The following is a 19,672-nucleotide window of genomic DNA, read 5'->3' on the forward strand; positions in this document are numbered from 1 at the left end:
GGGTTATTTTCTAGTATTTCTTTCATTGTAAGCCAAATAAGGCAGTATGACTCCTCGGTCACTTTGATGTTTCCTAGTGCTAGAGTGAGAATGGCCTAGAAAGCTCTTTAGGGGAGGGTGAGTGTTCATCAATCATTGTAAAACTCACTAGCAATTGTCAACGTGCTTAGCCTACTTGCCTCCCTCGCTAAGTACAACATGTCAACGGAGGATTTATTAATGAATTACGTTTGCTTCAATATTTACTGCTTGGTTGCCACGGCTTTCATGAATCGATTATAATTTCCGCTGCTATCTGATTGAATGTTAATGAAAGTGCTTCGTGGATGAATGTTGGTAAACAAAAGGCTGGCTAGTTAAGCAAGAGTGCTTTAGCTAGCGCCGCACGGCCCTTCACAACGGTGTGAAATAGGCGGACCGTGACATTTGGTATCAGAGCCCAAGTCGGTGACACTTGGTGAGAGCCCAAGGTTGAGTTGCTACGTGAATTCGATTGCCTTCGTTGTTGGGTTTGGAAAGCTTTGGTAAGTGACCATGGCACCAAACAATGCTGAGAGGATCAGCGTGCTGGAAGCACAGGTTGAAGAGTCAACCAACACTATGGCCGCGGAGGTGGCCCAGATGAGAGAACTTGTTGATGAAGTGAGGGGATCACAAAAACATCAAGCAGGTTTGATAGGCGACATGTCAGAGGACTTTCGCCACACGGTGGAAACTTTGCAAGCCCGGATGGCAGATCTGGATGCAAAGGTGAATGTGATGGTTCTTGCTATGGGGAACTCCAACACTCCGGGAGTTAGCAAAACCAAGGTGCCAGAACCCAGGACGTATGGGGGTGCCCGAGATGCCAAGGAGTTAGAGAACTTCTTGTTTGATGTGGAGCAGTACTTTCGCGTTGTGAGGATGGCCTCAGAACAGGCAAAGGTGGATACTGCGACCATGTACTTGGTTGGTGATGCCAAACTGTGGTGGCGTACCAAGTACAGAGAAATTGAAAATGGAAGCTGTGTGATTGATAGTTGGGCAGACTTGAGGAGAGAGCTCAAGGCCCAATTCTTTCCTGAGAACGTTGAGTATAATGCAAGGAGAAAACTGAGAGATCTCAAGCATACGGGTTCAATCAGTGAATATGTGAAACAATTTTCTGCTTTAATGTTGGATATTCGGGATATGTCGGAGAAGGACAAGTTGTTCTATTTTCTTGAGGGGATGAAACCGTGGGCAAGAACTGAACTTCATAGACAAAGGGTTCAAGACTTGTCAACTGCACAAGCGGCTGCAGAACGCTTGACAGACTACGCTGGTGATGAGACCACTTCGTCCAAACGGTTTGGCGGAGAGGGAAACGGTGGAAAGTCTTTCAAGAATGGCAAACCCAAGAGTGGGGGAGCCGACCCTAATTCATCAACCTCACAGGAAGGTTCGTCGTCTCGAGGGTTCAACACACCCAATGGAAAGGGGAAGAGTAAAATTGAGTGTTTCTTGTGTCGAGGTCCTCATAGAGTTTTTGAGTGCCCTCACAAAGCGTCACTTAATGCCTTACAGGCTTCTATTGTAGAACAGGCAGTGGAAGACGATGGGGAAGAGGATGATGCCCCGAGGGTGGGTTCAGTGCGGTTAGTGAACGCATTGGAAAAGCAGGCAAAAACACCGAAAGTTACACGAGCAAAAGGGTTAATGTTTGTGGACTTGAGGATAAATGGGAAGAGTACTCGCGCTATGGTGGATACGGGAGCTACTCATAATTTTGTTTCGCAGTTGGAAGCAGGAAGACTCAACTTATCCTTAGAGAAGGATACAGGACGCGTGAAAGCAGTTAACTCTGTAGCCCAGCCTACTCTGGGAGTAGCCAAGCAAGTGGTGATAAAGCTTGGACAGTGGGAAGGTCATGCGAATTTCACAGCGGTGCCATTGGATGACTATCCAGTCATTCTAGGAATGGAGTTCCTAATGGGGACGAGGGCAGTGCTGATGCCTTCGGCTGGTTCCCTGTGTCTGATGGGAGATCACTCGTGCATGGTGCAAGTCGTTGCAACGAAAGGAGACGAAGGGAAGTCCCTTTCAGCCATACAACTCAATGAAGGATTGGGTCAGGGTGAGCAGACACGTCTAGCCACGGTGGTGGTAGACAAAGAAGTAGGCCAAGAGCTGGAGCCTACGCCCATCCAAGCGGTGTTGGATGAGGATAAGGAGGTGTTGCCGGATAAGCTGCCTCAAAATGTGCCTTCACGACGGACTGTGGAGCAAGAGATCGAGTTGTTATCAGGAGTGAAACCACCTGCTAAAAGGCCATGTTGGATTGCGCCTAGAGAGATAGTAGAGTTGGGGAAGCAACTTGATGAAGTGGAAGCGGGATGTGTTCGCCCTTCCAAAACACCGTTGGGAGGATCGGTGTTGTTTCAGAGGAAACATGAAGAGCATCTACGGAAGGTGTTCGACAGGCTGAAGGGAAACAGTCTGAATATGAAGAAGGAGAATTTCTCTTTCGCTCGGCGGAGCAACAAATTCCTTGGTCAAGTCGTTGAACAAGGTCGTATCCGGAGGGGTATGGAGAAGGTAAGGATGGTTCAAGAACGGAAGATCCCCACGACAGTGAAGGAGTTGCGTTCCTTTCTTGGCCTTACTGGATGCTGCAGGAAGTTCGTTAAGGGGTATTCGCGGAGAATGACTCCAATGACAGGACTACTGGGGAGGTATTATTGGCCGCACACGCGGGATGATGTGGTTAATTATACCAAAACTTGTCTCACTTGCCAACAAGACAAGGGGGAGCGGAAGAAGTATGGTACTTTCATGGCCGCACCAAAGTACTGTTCGGCAGAGGGGACGACACAATTGTTCCTTGTGACCATTGTGAAACTTTGGGGTTTTCCCCAAGTTATTATTTGTGACCAAGATTTAATGTTCACTGACAACTTCTTAACAGAGTTTTTCAGGATATTCAGGTCACACCTTGACATCTCTTCGAGTTATCATCGACAGACAGACGAACAGATGAAGAGATTCAGAGAGCTGCTAGATGAGTACTTGCGCCATTGTGTCAATGACAACCAGAAGAGTGGCGTGCAACTACTTGATGTGGCTCCATTCTGTGGCAACGCCCAAAGGCGCTCAACTACCAACAAGAGCCCTATTGAGCTTGTTACAGGCCAGCTGCCACTGTTACCTCACACAGTGGGCGAGCCGTATAGACGAAAGAGTCCTAAGGCGTACATCTTCACCAGTGAAGGGAGAAAGAATGCAGAGTTTGCCCAAGCCTATCTGGAGAAAGCTTCTAAGCAGATGAAGAAATGGGCAGAACAGGAGAGAAGACCGCAATTTCATGTCAATTGCCTCAAGCCATTCAACGCCAACACCAACAACCTGAGCAGGAGTCAGTCAAACAGCATAGAGTTGAAGACAGTGCCACCTGACAGACATGATGTTGAAGAGATCCTTGCAAACAGAATGTTCATATCCTCAAGGAAGAAGCGGCAGAAGTTCCTAGTGAAGTGGAAGCGCCTTGATGACAAAGAAATCAGCTGGATTTCTACGGAAGATTTGAAGCCATTCGTGGACAAAGTTGAAGTGTACCTATCGCCAAAAGTCTACGAGGCCGTCGACCGCATAAGTGGGGGAGAATGTCACGGGCTAAGCTTGTTCAGGGCATTATGCTTGCCTATGACCGCTTATCTCGTGTGTTTGGGATGGGTTTCCATCATGTAAATACTAGTGTAGGGTTATTTTCTAGTATTTCTTTCATTGTAAGCCAAATAAGGCAGTATGACTCCTCGGTCACTTTGATGTTTCCTAGTGCTAGAGTGAGAATGGCCTAGAAAGCTCTTTAGGGGAGGGTGAGTGTTCATCAATCATTGTAAAACTCACTAGCAATTGTCAACGTGCTTAGCCTACTTGCCTCCCTCGCTAAGTACAACATGTCAACGGAGGATTTATTAATGAATTACGTTTGCTTCAATATTTACTGCTTGGTTGCCACGGCTTTCATGAATCGATTATAATTTCCGCTGCTATCTGATTGAATGTTAATGAAAGTGCTTCGTGGATGAATGTTGGTAAACAAAAGGCTGGCTAGTTAAGCAAGAGTGCTTTAGCTAGCGCCGCACGGCCCTTCACAACGGTGTGAAATAGGCGGACCGTGACACATAGCAAGGAACAAACTACTGTAGCAAGATCAAGCGTTGAAGTACAATATCAAGCTATGGCTCATACTATGAGTGAGCTTATGGGGCTACGATCTCTTATGCCAAAGAATGGGATTTTCAGTAACAAAGCCAATGGATATGTTCAGTGATAATCAAGCTGCCATTTATTTGCTAGCAATCCAGTATTCTATAAGAGGACAAAGCACGTTGAACTTGAATCTAAGTGTTAGAAGAGAATAGGTTACTGAAGCAATTAGGTGGTGTGAGTGGGGGTATTTTCGTCCTTAAGATTTTTATTATTATGAAGACATGAGGGGGAAAACATGAAGTTGTACATAAGTCCCTAGGAAACAGCCGCCTCACTCTTTTCTCTTGCTTTCTTTTTCTTTTCTTCTTTTCTTCTCTTCTTCTTTTCTTCTCTTCTTTTATTCTTCTCTCCTCCATTTATAACTTTACAATACAATGTGTTTCAAACTACTCACAAACCTATGAATTTCAAACACAAATTCAATATCAAAAGCCCTCACACACTTGATCAGCCGATTGCTTGATGATATTTGAGGGGAAGCTCCTTCTACATTGCTGCAATAGTTGAGAGGTCCTTCTCCATAGTGAAGTTCCTTCTGTGCCACAATATCCTTCTCCACACTGAAGAACCATTTAAATATCCTCTATTACATCTTAAATCTTAGCTGAGCCCGTAAACTCTCCTTAGTTTTCATAGCAGGACAAGTCAATTTACATGGGAGAACCCCCTGATCCAATGCAAATCTCAACCAAAGATCAGGTTTCCTTGAATCATCTCAAATCTCTCTTTCTTAGACATCATTCTCAATTTTGCACATATGTGAAACTGAGACTATATTTCGGGTTCATTCAGTGAGAGCAGTGCTTACTAACTCAGCAATTCTTATGTAATATTTTATAGCAAATGGGAAGAATTTTATCTTTGCATACTAATCTTGATGTGTATATATGAACATATATGGCTTCAGAATGACATCAATTAGCCAATAACTAATTTCCCATTATTAATTATGAGAAATCTGCTGAAATTGTCATGCAGTAGCAGCAGAACACCACAGAAGTAATGCCCAGGGGGAAAATAGGGAGATAAATAGAGAGGAGAGGAGAGGAGAGTAGAGGGGAAGAAGAAGATGAGAGGAGGAAGATGGAGACACAATTGGGGTGAACCACACACGCATTCAATTCTCAATTCCAACTTCCAAAAAGACTACCTCTTACATGGCTTTCACACACTACTTATAGAAAGCCTAAATTACAAGAAACTACACATAAAACCCTAAAGATGCATCAAAATTACAAATGAACCCCTAAAGGAAACATATATTACAAACAACCTCCCATATCCAATCATCCTTAATCAGCCTCTGACAAGGGCTCATCTATAACCCTGCTTCTTGTTCTACATCAATCTCCCCTGGTAAGAAAAATTCAGCCACAAATTTTGAAATGCTGGAGGATTAAAAAAAAGAGGCAATGAGCTTGGATTCTTCAAAAGTCAGTGCCGGAGTGATGCAAGAAAACCTTGTTCCTTTGGTTGAGAATCAGCATCAATAAATATATCGTGAATGACAAACTCAACAATAGGAAGTTTTGAAGACTTTTGATGTGTTTCAAGCATATGCATGCCCTTGCTTGTACTGTCTTCAAGTTGAATAAATTTGGCATAATCAGTATAGCATTTTTCTTTTTCTTGGTTGATTGGTAGAGCAGGTTTCAGATAATCTACTATTATATTGAAAGATATGTGTTCCCACTTCTCATGCCCTTGAATCATACTAAAATCATCCAACCAAGAACAACCAAAAAGTACATGGTCAATACTCATGGGTATGATATCAAACCAAACATTATAAAAATAGTCACCCATTTGGACAGGAATTGAACATCTTTCACAAAAATGTAAGATAGTGTTATGTTATCAACCCAAGAGATATCATATGGCGCTGGGTGGGGCTCCAGATGAAGCTGCATATGAGTGATCCAGTTCATTGGACATCTTCCATCAATGAGGATTTTGCAAATATTTTCTCCCCACATGAGAAAAAAATGAATAAGGCTTGAAGTGCCCAAGACATGAGGAAAGACATCCTTTTTCCCAATAATTTGTGACCATGTTGCTGAAATTTTTTTTTTCACTGCAGCCGATCCTAGTGAAGCAAGTCGATCCAGGAGCTGCTTCTTGTCTGAAGAAATATGCTGATGTGACAGGTAGGATGATGTGCAGGCCTGCTGATATGATGGAATACAGCAGCTTATTCGTGCTGATGTGGCTGAAAGAAGTGGCAGTGGTCGTTGGGTTTAAACTGGCAAGTCTGGGAATAGTGAAAGATTTATAAAGGCCTGGTTCTGTATTCTAACGCTATGTTTGGTATGCAAGAATGGAATGAAATGAAATGGCCATTCCAATATTTTAATTCCATTCCTATGTTTGGAAATGCTTGAAAAAGTGAGAATGGCCATTCCCCAAGAATGCTCATTTCAACTTGAAGTGAGAATAAAAGTGGAGGAGGAATGCCTTCTCTCCAAATGGGAATCAGATTTGAGCTGCAACAAATGCTATCCCCAACTCTCTCGACTTCTCTCCCTAAGTCTCTCGACTCTCTCTTGCTGTAGTTTGTTAAACCAAGGGAATCTTCTCAATCAAAACTACATTTGAGGAAGGAACAAGAGGAACACCAAATCAAAGCGCCATGAATCAGGTTTGGTGGTGTTATCCAAAATCCAAGCTATGGTGACTCCCCTTGTTCTACAAACTTGCACTGTACATATCAAAATTGGTTTAAATCCGGATCTATATCAGCCGCTTAAGTCTATATGTTTCGTCAAGTTCTAGGATTGAGTCTCAATCTTGCTCTATATGTCTGGTTTAATCAGATATATTGGCACTGCACAGAATCAATCAACATTTATGCTCAGGTTCTAGGATTGAAATTGTTCCTTTAGAAATGGTTTATGAAAATTAATTCTGCTGACACATTTGTGCTCAGAACATTTATTTGTATGATTCTTAACTCATGAATAAAAAACTATGCTCTACTAATATAATAAGTTCTGACATAAAATCCCAGCTGCAGATGAGTTTTGCTGAAGTTTGTTGGGGTTATGCTGGGAAAAATATGAAGTGTACCGTGTAGGCTCATGTTTTGTTTATCTGACAAAATGTTCTGTGTTCATTCAGTTCTATATAAATAGTGTTTGTGATTCTGCCAAGCTGTATTTATAAAGTTTGTGTATGTTCACGTTTCGTTTATCTGTCAGTATATTCTGCGTTCATTAAGTTCTATACAATTGTGTTTATGATTCTGCCAAGCTGTATTCATTGGGTTCTATGTTTCTAATTACACATGGCATTATTCAATTTTTTTTTCTATCAATAGATACTTAGTCCAATCCATAGATCAACTTTGAATGGACGATTCATGAATCATCCGATTACTAATTATAGAATCTCTTCCTTTTTTAGTTTCACTTGCTCATATACTTCTCTCTACCCAAATAATAGAATTGGATTTACTTTTGAAAGCTTTTTTATTATTCTTATCAAAATGCTTTTGATAACCCAATTTTTTGTTTCTTTTGAGACCTCTTCCAGAAAGAAGAAAAATGGGTTGCACCCTGAGCTTGAGACATGAGGACTCAAGGAAGCTCTCAGGTTGATCCTGCGGTTGGATTTGTGTCAGTTGGTTAACTTCAGAATTGTCGTATTCTGGACTGTGTTAATTATCTCGTGAGGGATTGGGTTGTGTACCCTAACTACCCTCGATGCTGAAATCAGTTGTGTATTGAGAGTTTACTTGGTGTGAACTCATCCTTGGAGTTGTGTTCGTGAGACTCCTTGGGTGTGGAATCACCTTTGGAACGGGTTGTCAGCTCCAAGCTTGGTTGGCTTGTTGGTAATGATAACCCTATGGTTTTGAATTTCATTGTTTCATGAAGAGACTTCAGGGTATGGATCCATCTTTGGAATTGTGTCTTGTAAGACTCCTGGGTGGAGACTCACTTTGGGAACAGTTTGTTGGTTTCGAGTTTTGAACTTTTCTTAGTTGGCTAAGTTTTGATGGTCTGACTTGAAGAACCTCCAAGATGGCATCTATTCTTGGATGGTAAGGTTGGTTTGGAACCTTGAGATTGTATTAATCATCAGGAGATGGTACTGTACAGAGTATCAGAATTGGGCTATGATAGAACCTAGATAAGATGTGATTTTGGGTTGTAAGGGCTGAACTGAGATAAGTCTTAGCTGGTTTCAGATTGAGTTTGGGTTTTGGGAAGTGGTTTGTGAATCGGCAGGCAAATGCTCTTCAGAACTCCAGTAAAGAGTTTGGACTTAAGAGACAAGGTTGTAAACACAGATCCATATTAAGGATTTAGGTTTCAGTTCTGGGAGTGTATTAATCATCAGAATTGTTGGTATGCTGGTTGGCAGTCAGCTTGCGGTTGAGTTGTAACTTTAGACATGAGAAGTCCTAGGTTGGATCAAAGACCTCAATGTTGGTTCAGAGGAAGTTGCATTTGAGTTTGAATTTGAGTTTTTGGGTTGAAGACCTTACATTCAGAGATGTGTGGCACAAACGACTTTGGATCAGAACGAGATCAAGTCTACCATGGGATCAAAGACGAGATTGGCTCCTGTGAGGAGGTTCAGCTCGTGGTTGGCTGAAGCCTCCTGTGCTGGGGTTCAGTGAGTCTTACCGAAACGTGGTTCGTGGATGTTCATCGGCGAGGACATTGATAGACTGAGTGGGGGAAAATGTTAGGATCTTAAGAGTTCTAGAACACTAACACATGGTTTTAGTATATTATTATTGACTTGAAGGTATGGTCAGTTAACCTTGGTGTGGTTATGCAGTTGTCATGGGGATGGTTTCAGTATAATCTCTATGACATTGTGGCTGGTCCAAATAGTTCTGATGGTGGTGTTCTTGGATCTAAGATGTATGATCACTAGATCCTTGGTGGTTACTCGTATGTGACCGAGAATACTTCAAAGACGTAACTTCTGGGGGAACACCAGGTGAATAGCTCCCCTCCCAATATCCTAATGGTTATTAAGTGAGAACCTTGAGGAGCTCTCAGGGACGGGCTCTTGACATCCTCAAGGGGTGTCCTAGGCTTCCGTGCAGGATTGGGAACCCCACGAACAATCCATACGGGAATGAGATCACATGAGTCTCTCATACCAAAGGTTTGGTGTACGTCCTTTTTAGTCACCAGCTATACAATTGGATGGTGTCATCTAAGACCTCAATTGTGCTGTTGGGGATGAGTTACATTCAGTGCTAATGGAACTTTACTGTTCGAGTTCGGGTTCATCAATGATGACCTTAGTTGGTTCACGGACTGTTGAGTCGTGAGACTTGACCACTGGGTTAGGTAGTTTAAGTGTTTCCTAGGATAGGGATGAGTATTGCAGGGCGGACTTGGTGTAGTCTTGCTGCCACATGGGCAAGATTCATTGACAGTTTAGGAGGATCTTGGCAAGGGTGATTCCTTTTGGCCATTGAGAACTCCATGTCCGTGACATATCCTTAATTCAAACAACTTCCTTTGATTAATTAAAAGGGGCTACGGAATTCTAATGGGTTAACCTTGTATCCAGTTGCTTATGTTGTGAATGTCGGTAATGAACATGCTGATCATGCCCCGATTCTCTTGTCAACCACCAATGTACATAATTAGTCATACTCACCAAGTCTCAATCATTTGAATGCACTAGCCTTTCCTGTCATGAGATTGGATACACTTACAAGTTGTGGAGCGGAATTTGTTCTATTTCTCTATATTACTTTATATCTTCCCACAGCAAAATCATAAATCAATATCTATTGCTATCATTAGTGTCTAAGTGTTCTACATGTGCACCCTACTTTTGGCATACATATCATCTTAGATTACATCACCCTTTTTTGGGGCATTTTTTAGTATTTTTTTTAGAATTAGTTTTAATTCTAGTGGACTGCAATACTTATGCAACTAATGATCTTGAATTGTGATGTTCCTAAAATTTCAAATTTATTTTTAGGAATGGCCTTGGAAATGATGACTTGGAAAAATGAATATATTGGAGGTGCTTCTCACATAGAGTTTTTTGCTGCCCATGCACATGCTCCCCCTACTACTGGTGAGGTGAGTTTGAAGAAAAAAGAGGAAGAAAAGAGTAGATAGTGGCGAAGCATTTTTAGAGATCATACGAGAATTTGTTACTTTTCTCAGCAATGAGCTATACAGGTCTAGTGAGCAAGCTAGCCAAGCAATTGAAGATGCATCGGTTAGAGAATTGAAATTGAAGATCAATGATGAGCTTTTGAAGATATAGGGTCTAAGTATGATTGAGCAGCAATGATAAAAATTGGATCTGATCAAAGGCCAACTAATATTTTCTTCACTATTGTAGATAAGGTAAAACGAGAATAGATGAAGATCATTCTTAGTTTTATTTTGCGATTGTTAGCTTTATTTGACAAATGGTATAAATACTCGTGACAATGAACAATTGGTTTATGTTTTTACTTCATTGAATGAAATTATTGGGATTCATTTTGTCTAAATCTGTATTCAAATTCTGGATTTGTGTATTTAATGAAGTCTTTAATTTTTTTCCCTAGTTAAAACTAATCCTTGAAAGAGTTGGGCATTAAGGAAAGTGAAAGAAAATAAAAAATATATCTACACTAACAGTACTTGATGTAGAGAGAAAATATAATGGAAAATGATTTTCCTTCTTATTTCCATCCTTTTTCCCTAAACAAAATCCTTGATCCCAATAGATTTTTATTTTTAAAAAATTTTATTAGATTTATGGGGGGAAAAAAAAAAGAATTCCATCTGTTAATATAATTACTAAGACCAAACATGATGGAAGTAAAAATGGGACTGTCCACTCTATTCTAGCTTGATTCTATGTCTGCAACCAACTAATAGAATGTGACTGGTCATTCCATTCTATTCCTGTACCAAACATAGCATAAGAAGACAGGTTGTGTTTGTTTTTAATAGGCTAGCAGATAAAGATGTTGGCCTGGGCTTAACTGGTATTAATGGGGCCGGATTGTTCAAAGAAAGAGGACCAATGCCTTTTCTTCCGGGCTCGGTCTAACATACTAGGGCGAAAATGGGCCTAGAAGAAAATGAACCAATACAGGGACTCTGACGTACTAGCAGGTGGTGGAGTTTCTGGCAATGTGTGGTGGTGCATCAATGAGGCGGTGGCAATAGCGCAACAGATTACTGCCAGTCAGAGATCTCATATTGTGATGGTACAGGAGATTTTGTGTGATGGCTGCTTGAGAAAATGAACAAAAACAAGACTGAAAGATCCAGATTTATATATATGTGTGCGTGTGTATCTATATATATATATATATATAATGATTTGAAGTGATTGAAATCTATGAAAGGAGTGAATCTAGGGGAAATATTGAAGATGTCTGGAATTTTGGAGTTTAGACTGAAATTTTACAGTAGCAAAAGGATGACTGGTTTTACTTCAATTAAAGCAGCCACAATGGTAGTTTTAGCCTTTCAGGCAATTTAAATAAATAATCTGTAACTAGTAATTGAATTTGTGAATGCTGTGGAGAGGAGAGACTGACAAAGGCAGGGATGAATGGAGAAGATCAAATATGGACGTGGGATCAGAGATGGAGAAGATTATTCATGGAGGGGAAGAATATGGAATATTAGTGGGAAGGTAAGAAGAGGAAGAAAAGATTGAATGTGAATACGAGGGGATCAGAAATGGACTAAAGAGATCAAATTGGGCTCTAATACCAAATGATGCAGTAGCAGCAGCAAGGGTGACCAGCAGAACAGTATGGGCACGGCCCAGAAGGAAAATAGAGAGAGAAATTGGCGAGAGGAGAGGAGAAGAAGGAAGAAGAGGAGAGGAGGAAGCAGATAAAATTGGGGCAAACACATCAATTCTCAATTCAAATTCACATAACTACCCTGTACATGGCCTTCACACCATTTATAGGATTTGCTGCTGCCAGTGGAGGAGCTCATCCTCCAAGAGAAACTCCAAGCTCTTAAGAATGAGTTAATGTTTCCAGTAATTTTTCTACACATGGCTTTAGGTTTTGTATCTTTCTGAATGCATGTTAGACTTTGATTCCATGCATCTCACTCGCATTATAATACTGTTTTACATTATACTTAATAGTATTATCTGCCTTATTTGTTCATAAATAATTTACATTTATTTATATGGCCGATTAATCAAACCACTTTTTTACTAGTTTTTTTTTCTGCCTGCCCTACTGAAAATATATTTTATTAAAAGAACAAATGTTTAGCTGTTTGTACTGGTGCTTTAAAAAATCACAGTTTACTTATTAAGTAGGATATTTTGCCACACAAGTAGAATGCCTCCAAAGAATCCGGTATAGCATTGTTTGGCTGGTTTTTTCAGAGTACTTTACATACTTTGTGAAAGCAAAAGTTCGTTCTGAATTAGAAATACTTCCGATATGGTGGCCAAACAGTACTCAATGAATGTTAGTGGAGGGATAATGTTTTGAGTCTTTTTGAAAGTTCAAATATTTATTGTTTGGCTAGTGTTGTCAGAGTACTTTACATACTTTGTGAAAGCAAAAGTTTGTTCTGAATTAGAAATACTTCCGATATGGTGGCCAAACAGTACACAATGAATGTTTGTGGAGGGATAATGTTTTGAGTCTTTATGAAAGTTCAAATATGCATCTTCATGAAATTTCAATCTTGCATTGAGGCATATTTCATGTGGATGGGAATGGAGCGTGTCTTTTCATTGTAATGCAGGCTTCTTATGCTTTCTGCCACACCACTTGAAACTGATCGTGCAGTCTCAGGAATATAAAGCCGTTCTACTTTCCAGTTAGGTGGAAGCATCTTCAATACTTGAATTTTGAGTTTGATCTTACCCAATAAATATTACTTGCGGATTGATCAAACCAACATAGTTTTGTTTGGATATTATGAGAATAATGTAATCTTTTTTTAGGTTGCATTTTTATTGTTTACGGTCAAAGTGCTACATGACCGTGCATGAAGATGAATGATAAAGTCATTTCATTTTCCCTTCAAGAAAAATTTTTTTAGATAGTTAAATCCACGGTTAATACTCTTTGTTTGGTGGGAAATGAAATAACTATTTCTAAAAATGATAAGCAGCAGTGGAATGCATACAAACATAATTTCTCTCAGTATTGAAACTGACTACGTAAGAGATGAGGTATTTGTTATACAAGTCATTTCATTTTCCATTCATGAACAGTGAACATACCTTTCTGTCGATCTGGACATAAGGAATGCCCAAACAGAGAGGTAATTCATTTCCTTCTGTGGGGTTTGTTCTACCCTTCCTCTCGCATCTTCTATAAAATGCTTAGCTTTTTACCTTAGCCATTGCTAGATTTAAAGTTAGAAGCAAATGGACAATATACAAGCAGCACATATATTCTGCTTTGCTGCTTTAGCTTGCTGCTAATTTTGGGTTGAGCTTGATCTTTTTTATTAGTAAGATCCAATTCTCAGGATTATTAAAATGTTCCTAGCTAATATTTTTTTTTCCTTGATAGCAAAAGATATTCATTACATAGAATAAGAATGTACAATCAGGAGAAGAAGCAACTCTTTAACAAAGTAAAAGAAACCCCAGGGAAAACAAAATAAGAAAACCAAAAAATGTAAAAAACTGCCCAAGGGATTCCGCACAGCCTAAGAAGTCAACAGAGAATGCCAATCCCACTGAATATCTGACCGAGTTTTCTGCTATCTGTAAATGACACTGTTCTTATTAGTGATTGTATTTGACCAAGTTTTCTGTTCTAGTTTTTATCTGAGCTGTTTTTAGGTAAACAAAAAAGCAGCTCCATATACAAACAACGAAGTAGAGAATTGGGATGATATTGTAATTTAGGGTGGGAGATATGGGATTATTGGGGACTTAAACATTTGAAGATGCAGCTAAAGCAATGGCAGAAGAGGAAGAAAATTATGTGGAATTGATTCCAAGTATTCTGCCTTCAACAACCTTCAACATCTTCAACTCTACAACCACATCAATAGAAGAGAAAGAAATACTTGCTGGTGAAACTGCTAGAGAATTGGCCACCTACCTGAAGACGAAAAAGAAATCTGATTCCAAGGAGATTAATGGCTCATTTTGTTCACAGAATAGCTATACCTTGGAATAAGATGGAATATAGTGAAAATTTTTTAGAATGTAAGTAATAGCTATTCCTAGTATGTTCCTTATTATTTCATTCAACGTGTAGTAAGAAAGGAATAAACATTTCCCATGGTGAAATAAGGGAATAATTATTCCTTGTCTACTCCTTGATATGGACTCAAAAAGTTTCACATAGTTATGTGTTTTATAGTATTATCATAATTTTTTCTATAACTAATATTAACTAACCTATTACAACTAATCTATTCCTATGAATAGACATTCCGCGAACCAAACGTAGAGTTTTAATGTGGTTTCAAAGTTGTTTGTCTGATTCAATACGAAATTTCTAAATGTGTTCAAGTGCTAAGTGACAAAAGAATTTAACCAGTTAAAAAGTCTCCCTCCCCCCCCCCCCCTCTCTCTGTCCTAAAATTCATAGTCCTTAATATTACCCATGCATTTGAAATACACATGTCAAATGCAAATTTGCATTCCTAAATGCAGTCTCCAGAAAATTTGCCAGCTGATCTTATACATGTTAAGAGTCTAAATATAAAAATTTAGCAAAAGAATCAAAATTTAAAAGCATCATACGCATGGATTGCAAAAGGTTGCAAAAATGCACAAGATTATATTGTATTACCTGACGTCACTTCCTTTACGAAAAATACGAATAGAAGGATATCCTTGAATGTGATGCCTGAACATTCAAAATAAGGTACACATTATCAGCATAATCTTAATAGTGAGCAACTAGTCAAACAAGAAGAGAGTAAAAACGGAACAGCTAATCCATGGTAAAAATTTACGACTACTCAAATCTACACAGATTGTAAGAAATGATTTTACATCATACACACGAGCAATCTTGTTTGGAGGCTCTAACAAACAAGTGCATTCCGAACTGTAAAATGAAGATAAACGTACTTATAAGACATGATCAAGGACTTTAATTTGGATTTTGACAGATGTTTTGAGGATCTCAATTTATGAAATTTAGATTTTCAGAGGAATTTCAAGTTCAATTCAAAGAAATATTGGAAAGAATATAAACTATGGAAATTATGAATGATACTTTGGGAAACAAAGCAAAGAAAGGTCATAAACCTCTCTTTCATTAAGACTCCTAATTCCTAAAGAAATGGAAGTCCCAAGAAAAAGGACCTCACTCTAAAAATAAAAAAGTTGTAATTGGATGAAAGTGTCGAATCTAAAAAGGTGAGGCACCAACAGCTCCAACAAAACCTCTCCCAAGCAAATATCCTCCCAATATTAAATCGTCTTACCATTTCCAACTTTGAATCAATTAAAAGGAAAGAACAAACAAGAAACTTGGGAAAAAAAACTTTCAAAGAGCTGTTATGAGAAACATTTCCAATTCCTCCAATATTCCATTCCCAACCATTTTGATGAACTCCATACTTTTTGCTGGGCACTAATGAACTCCCATCACTTCTAGTAACCTAGTGCCACAAGGAATTAACCTCTAGAAGAACCTCCATAACCATTTTCCAACTAATGATATATTTTCAGATATCACATCATCAAACCCCAAACACACATCAAGCTTAAGTCTCCTAACCACATATCAACTAACAAGATGATCCCTCTTCACAGCACCAAACTCTCATAATCCTCACCAAAACCCCTGCCACACTAGCTGGAACTCTAAAAATTGTTTTTTTCTTTTTTTCTTTTTTTAAATGTAAGAACAATAGAAAAGGAAGTGCTAACAAGAGTAGTACAACCCTATTAAGTAAGCTCTTCTCCACCCCTCCAATCTTCTCCCCACTCTCTAAACCATTGGGTACCAAAAAGCAGCAGACAAAGGGTTAACCCCTAACAGCCTAACAGAAGACCTAGATAAGATAAAAGTCAAGTCAGTAAAGCACGACCAGCTAAAGCCTTGAAACACTGTAAGTCAGTATGATCAAAATTAATGCCAGCCAGCCCACCCCTGGACTTGTCGATATTAAACCCCGAAATCTATTTAAAAATTCTTAACAAAATAAGGATCTTTTGAATAGGCCTAAAATCATCTCTTTCACCCATTTTATCCTCGACTTTTCTTACCAAGTCATTTTTTCTCTCCACCTCTAGCTCAATAAAAAAGATGAGGCCTTCTAGCCCTATCCTCCTGACTCAACATCCAACACTCCTCCAACCTATCCAACCCTACAATTTCAAAAAATAATATAGACAATATATATATATATATATATTTCTCTTTGATATTGGAGGATGAAGTGCAAATGGATGGTGGCAAAAATCAAAGATGAAAGGGTCTAAAGAAATTAGCAAATTTTACGAGCTCAATAAAGTACGATGGAAAGGATTTGTAAATGGGTTCCTTGGTTAATTTTGTTTAGTTTATTCTGCATACTTGTGTTTCTTCACTTTCCTTCTTTTTTTCCTTTTTTCTTTTGTCTGTTTTTCATTTTTTTTTTGGTGGATTCCTTGTCCCCACATGTTGCACCTTCTCTTCTTTCTATCTAATATACTTTCTTTTGTTACCAAAATATATATACATTCCCAAACACTTTTATTCTATTGTTTCAACTTATTTTTCACAAACTTCAATTTTTTCATCACTTTAAAGCCCTCCCACCCTTGAACATTACGCTACCTCTACCAAACCTCAGCATTGTCCCAGTAAGAAAGATGTGACAACCACATATTCTCAAATTTGAACACACTAGGACCCCACTAAACAGGATTGGAATATAAAAGTACTGGACAATGACCAAACATAGGCCTAACCCAAACCTCCTAGACAACATTCAGAAAAATAAATAAATAAATTTTCCCAAGCATTTGTAAATAACCAATACAAGAAGGGGCCTGACTATGGTGTGAAACCACCCAAGTAAAATTACCATTGTTCAAGGGAACATCCCTAAGGTTACAACCTCAAATTATAAAATCAAACTTCCTCATACCATTGCTCACCCCCAATATACTTAGCCTGTCTATACAACTCCTAATAGCATTGGAGTCCCTCCCTACCACCCAGCAAGGAGAACAAAGTCTAATGAGGCTAGCTAGCTCATTGAAGAAGGCATTGCATAGAGAAAACTGTTTGGGACCATAGCATAGACTTACATAAACCACCATCCCAAAATCCCTAACCTCTAACAACACCGATAAAGAGAATGATCCAAAAAGACACTCTAAACATAGGAACCCTATTATCCCAAGCTACTATCTGAAACCCCCCACCCCACCCCCCCACCCACCCACAAACTTTATTAACCAATGTATTAACCTAACCATCCTCTTATTATCACTCCTGAAACCTTGCACATTTTAAGAAAGAAGCCTCACAAAATCCTACTATTAATGGCCAATGACCTACCCCCTTTGTCATACTTGATTGAAGAAGTCCCTACCCAACTTATTTGCGTTTTTTCATATTCATTTTCAATTACACAATTCCTCTGCTACATAGCCAAGCAATTGCAAACCCTTCCAAACACAAAGTCACTGACACACTTCTTTTCCAAATTTCAACAAATGCAGCCCATGCAATTTTGTCTACCTCATAGACTCTTCTTTCTCCATTACATAGCTACGCATTTACTCCATTACATGGCCAAAAGTCACAAGCCAAGGTTGTTCAGGGCATCATGTTTGCCTGTGATCGCTTGTCTTGCATACATGGGATGGGGTAACCATTGTGTAAACGCTAGTGTAAGTTTTATTCTTTGAGTAGGATAATGTCTTAGTGAAAATAGTGAGTATGACTCAGTCAATTTGATGTTTTCTAGTGGCAGAGTGAGAATAACATAGAAAGCTCTTTAAGGGAGTGTGAGCTTTTATTAGTCATTGTAAAATGCACAACCTATTGTAAACGTGTTTAGCCTACTTGCCTTTGTCTTAAACAAATACTGACTAAGGAGGTGTGAATAATGAATTGCGTTGCTTTACAGTTTACCGCATGAATTTCATTTGTTTTCATGTTTGCTTATTGCCTCCACTTCATTTGCATTCGATGGTTATGAATTTGTTCATCTGAAAACCGTGGTATGCTTTCGATTGACTAGTTAAGCTAGTGTTCCACACGTCCCTTTCACAAGGTGTGAAGTGCTCAGTCTGTGACACCAAACAATTCCTCCATTATATAGCCAAGCAATAGCAGAGCACTCCAAACATAAAGTCGTTTACGCACTTCTTTTTTTCATGATTTCAACAAATGCAGCCCAAGCAAATTTGTCTACCTTCTAGACTCTTCCTTCTTCATTGCCTTTTCCATTCAGCACTAAGCATTTTTAGAGAGTAGAAGTATTGGTAATAATTCAATCGTTTTTATAGTATGACATGAATAAATCCCAAATGCTAACCTTCTGAACAATTACTTGGAAATAAAAACTCAAAAGAATCAATATGATTATCAATGAATTCTTAAAACTATTTTCCATTATCTACGCCACTATAAATTCAATTTAGAAATGATTGAAACATCATAAAATACCTCCTACACAATTCAACTTCTTCGGTACAATCAACCTTTCCCATGAGAATACGTCCATCCATTTCTAGATCATATCTGCAAGAATGTAAAGAAAAGAAAAAACAAACATGATAATTTGGTCCTTCCCCAAACCCTACATACGCAGGAGCTTTGTGCACCGGGCTGCCCCCCTTCTTTTTTTTATGTTATCAAAATGATGCAGTTAAGGTGTTTCATACAAAACCTAATAGTAAGTACTTTTCCCTGTCAACCAATAAGATATAGAGATGCAAAGAGAAGTACTTTTGTTTTATTATACTAGCTGCCTTCTCCCATGAAGGTTTCTGAAACAAAGAAACAAAAGTGAGACAACATAACAGTAAAAATACAGTATGTGCACAATGGTGTCATAAAATGTCAAGATTGTTCAACAGGCTGAAAGTGAACAAGCAACTGAAACCAGTCAATAATAGCCCACTTTTTTTTTCCCTTTTGGCTAGTTTAATAAAAATGTTGAACATAATATGCAATTTATCACTATCTTACAGCATCCTTAAAATATTTGATTGAGAATCGCAAGCAAATAACAACCACCAAATGACTGCAAAAATGAAAGCATAATATGTTAGCCAAAGTGACTCAAGATTGGCAGCAGGAATAAGACAATCTTTTAGGAGGTCATTGCAGGTGGAAAAAAATTCAAGAGTTTAGATACAAACATGTATCAACTGCAACTGACGAGGGTGCCTTGGATCTTCCCTGCATTTTTTTTATCTTACCCAAGTGCAATGCAGATACATTCAAAGGTTCTAAGGGTATACTCCTGAGGGTGGGTCAAGGTTTCATTTTCTTGAAACTGCTCACAAACAAAGCGTGCAAAATTTCCGAGGATATGGGCAG

At 38.9% G+C, this 19,672-nt stretch overlaps 1 protein-coding gene across 1 annotated transcript in view; it reads right to left on the reverse strand.

The window, feature by feature from the left end:
* Positions 1 to 19,672, reverse strand: part of LOC131145607 (protein disulfide isomerase-like 5-4) — a 61,287-nt gene that overhangs the window by 11,202 nt on the left and 30,413 nt on the right. Inside the window, exons 7-9 of the mRNA XM_058094785.1 lie at positions 19,076 to 19,116; positions 18,794 to 18,868; positions 14,966 to 15,022 (exon numbers count right to left, since the gene is read on the reverse strand). Coding sequence (XP_057950768.1) covers positions 14,966 to 15,022; positions 18,794 to 18,868; positions 19,076 to 19,116 — 173 coding nt within the window. The remainder of the gene's footprint in view (positions 1 to 14,965; positions 15,023 to 18,793; positions 18,869 to 19,075; positions 19,117 to 19,672) is intronic.

The sequence above is a fragment of the Malania oleifera genome, chromosome 1 (assembly GCF_029873635.1).
Source record: "Malania oleifera isolate guangnan ecotype guangnan chromosome 1, ASM2987363v1, whole genome shotgun sequence".
Taxonomy (NCBI): domain Eukaryota; kingdom Viridiplantae; phylum Streptophyta; class Magnoliopsida; order Santalales; family Ximeniaceae; genus Malania; species Malania oleifera.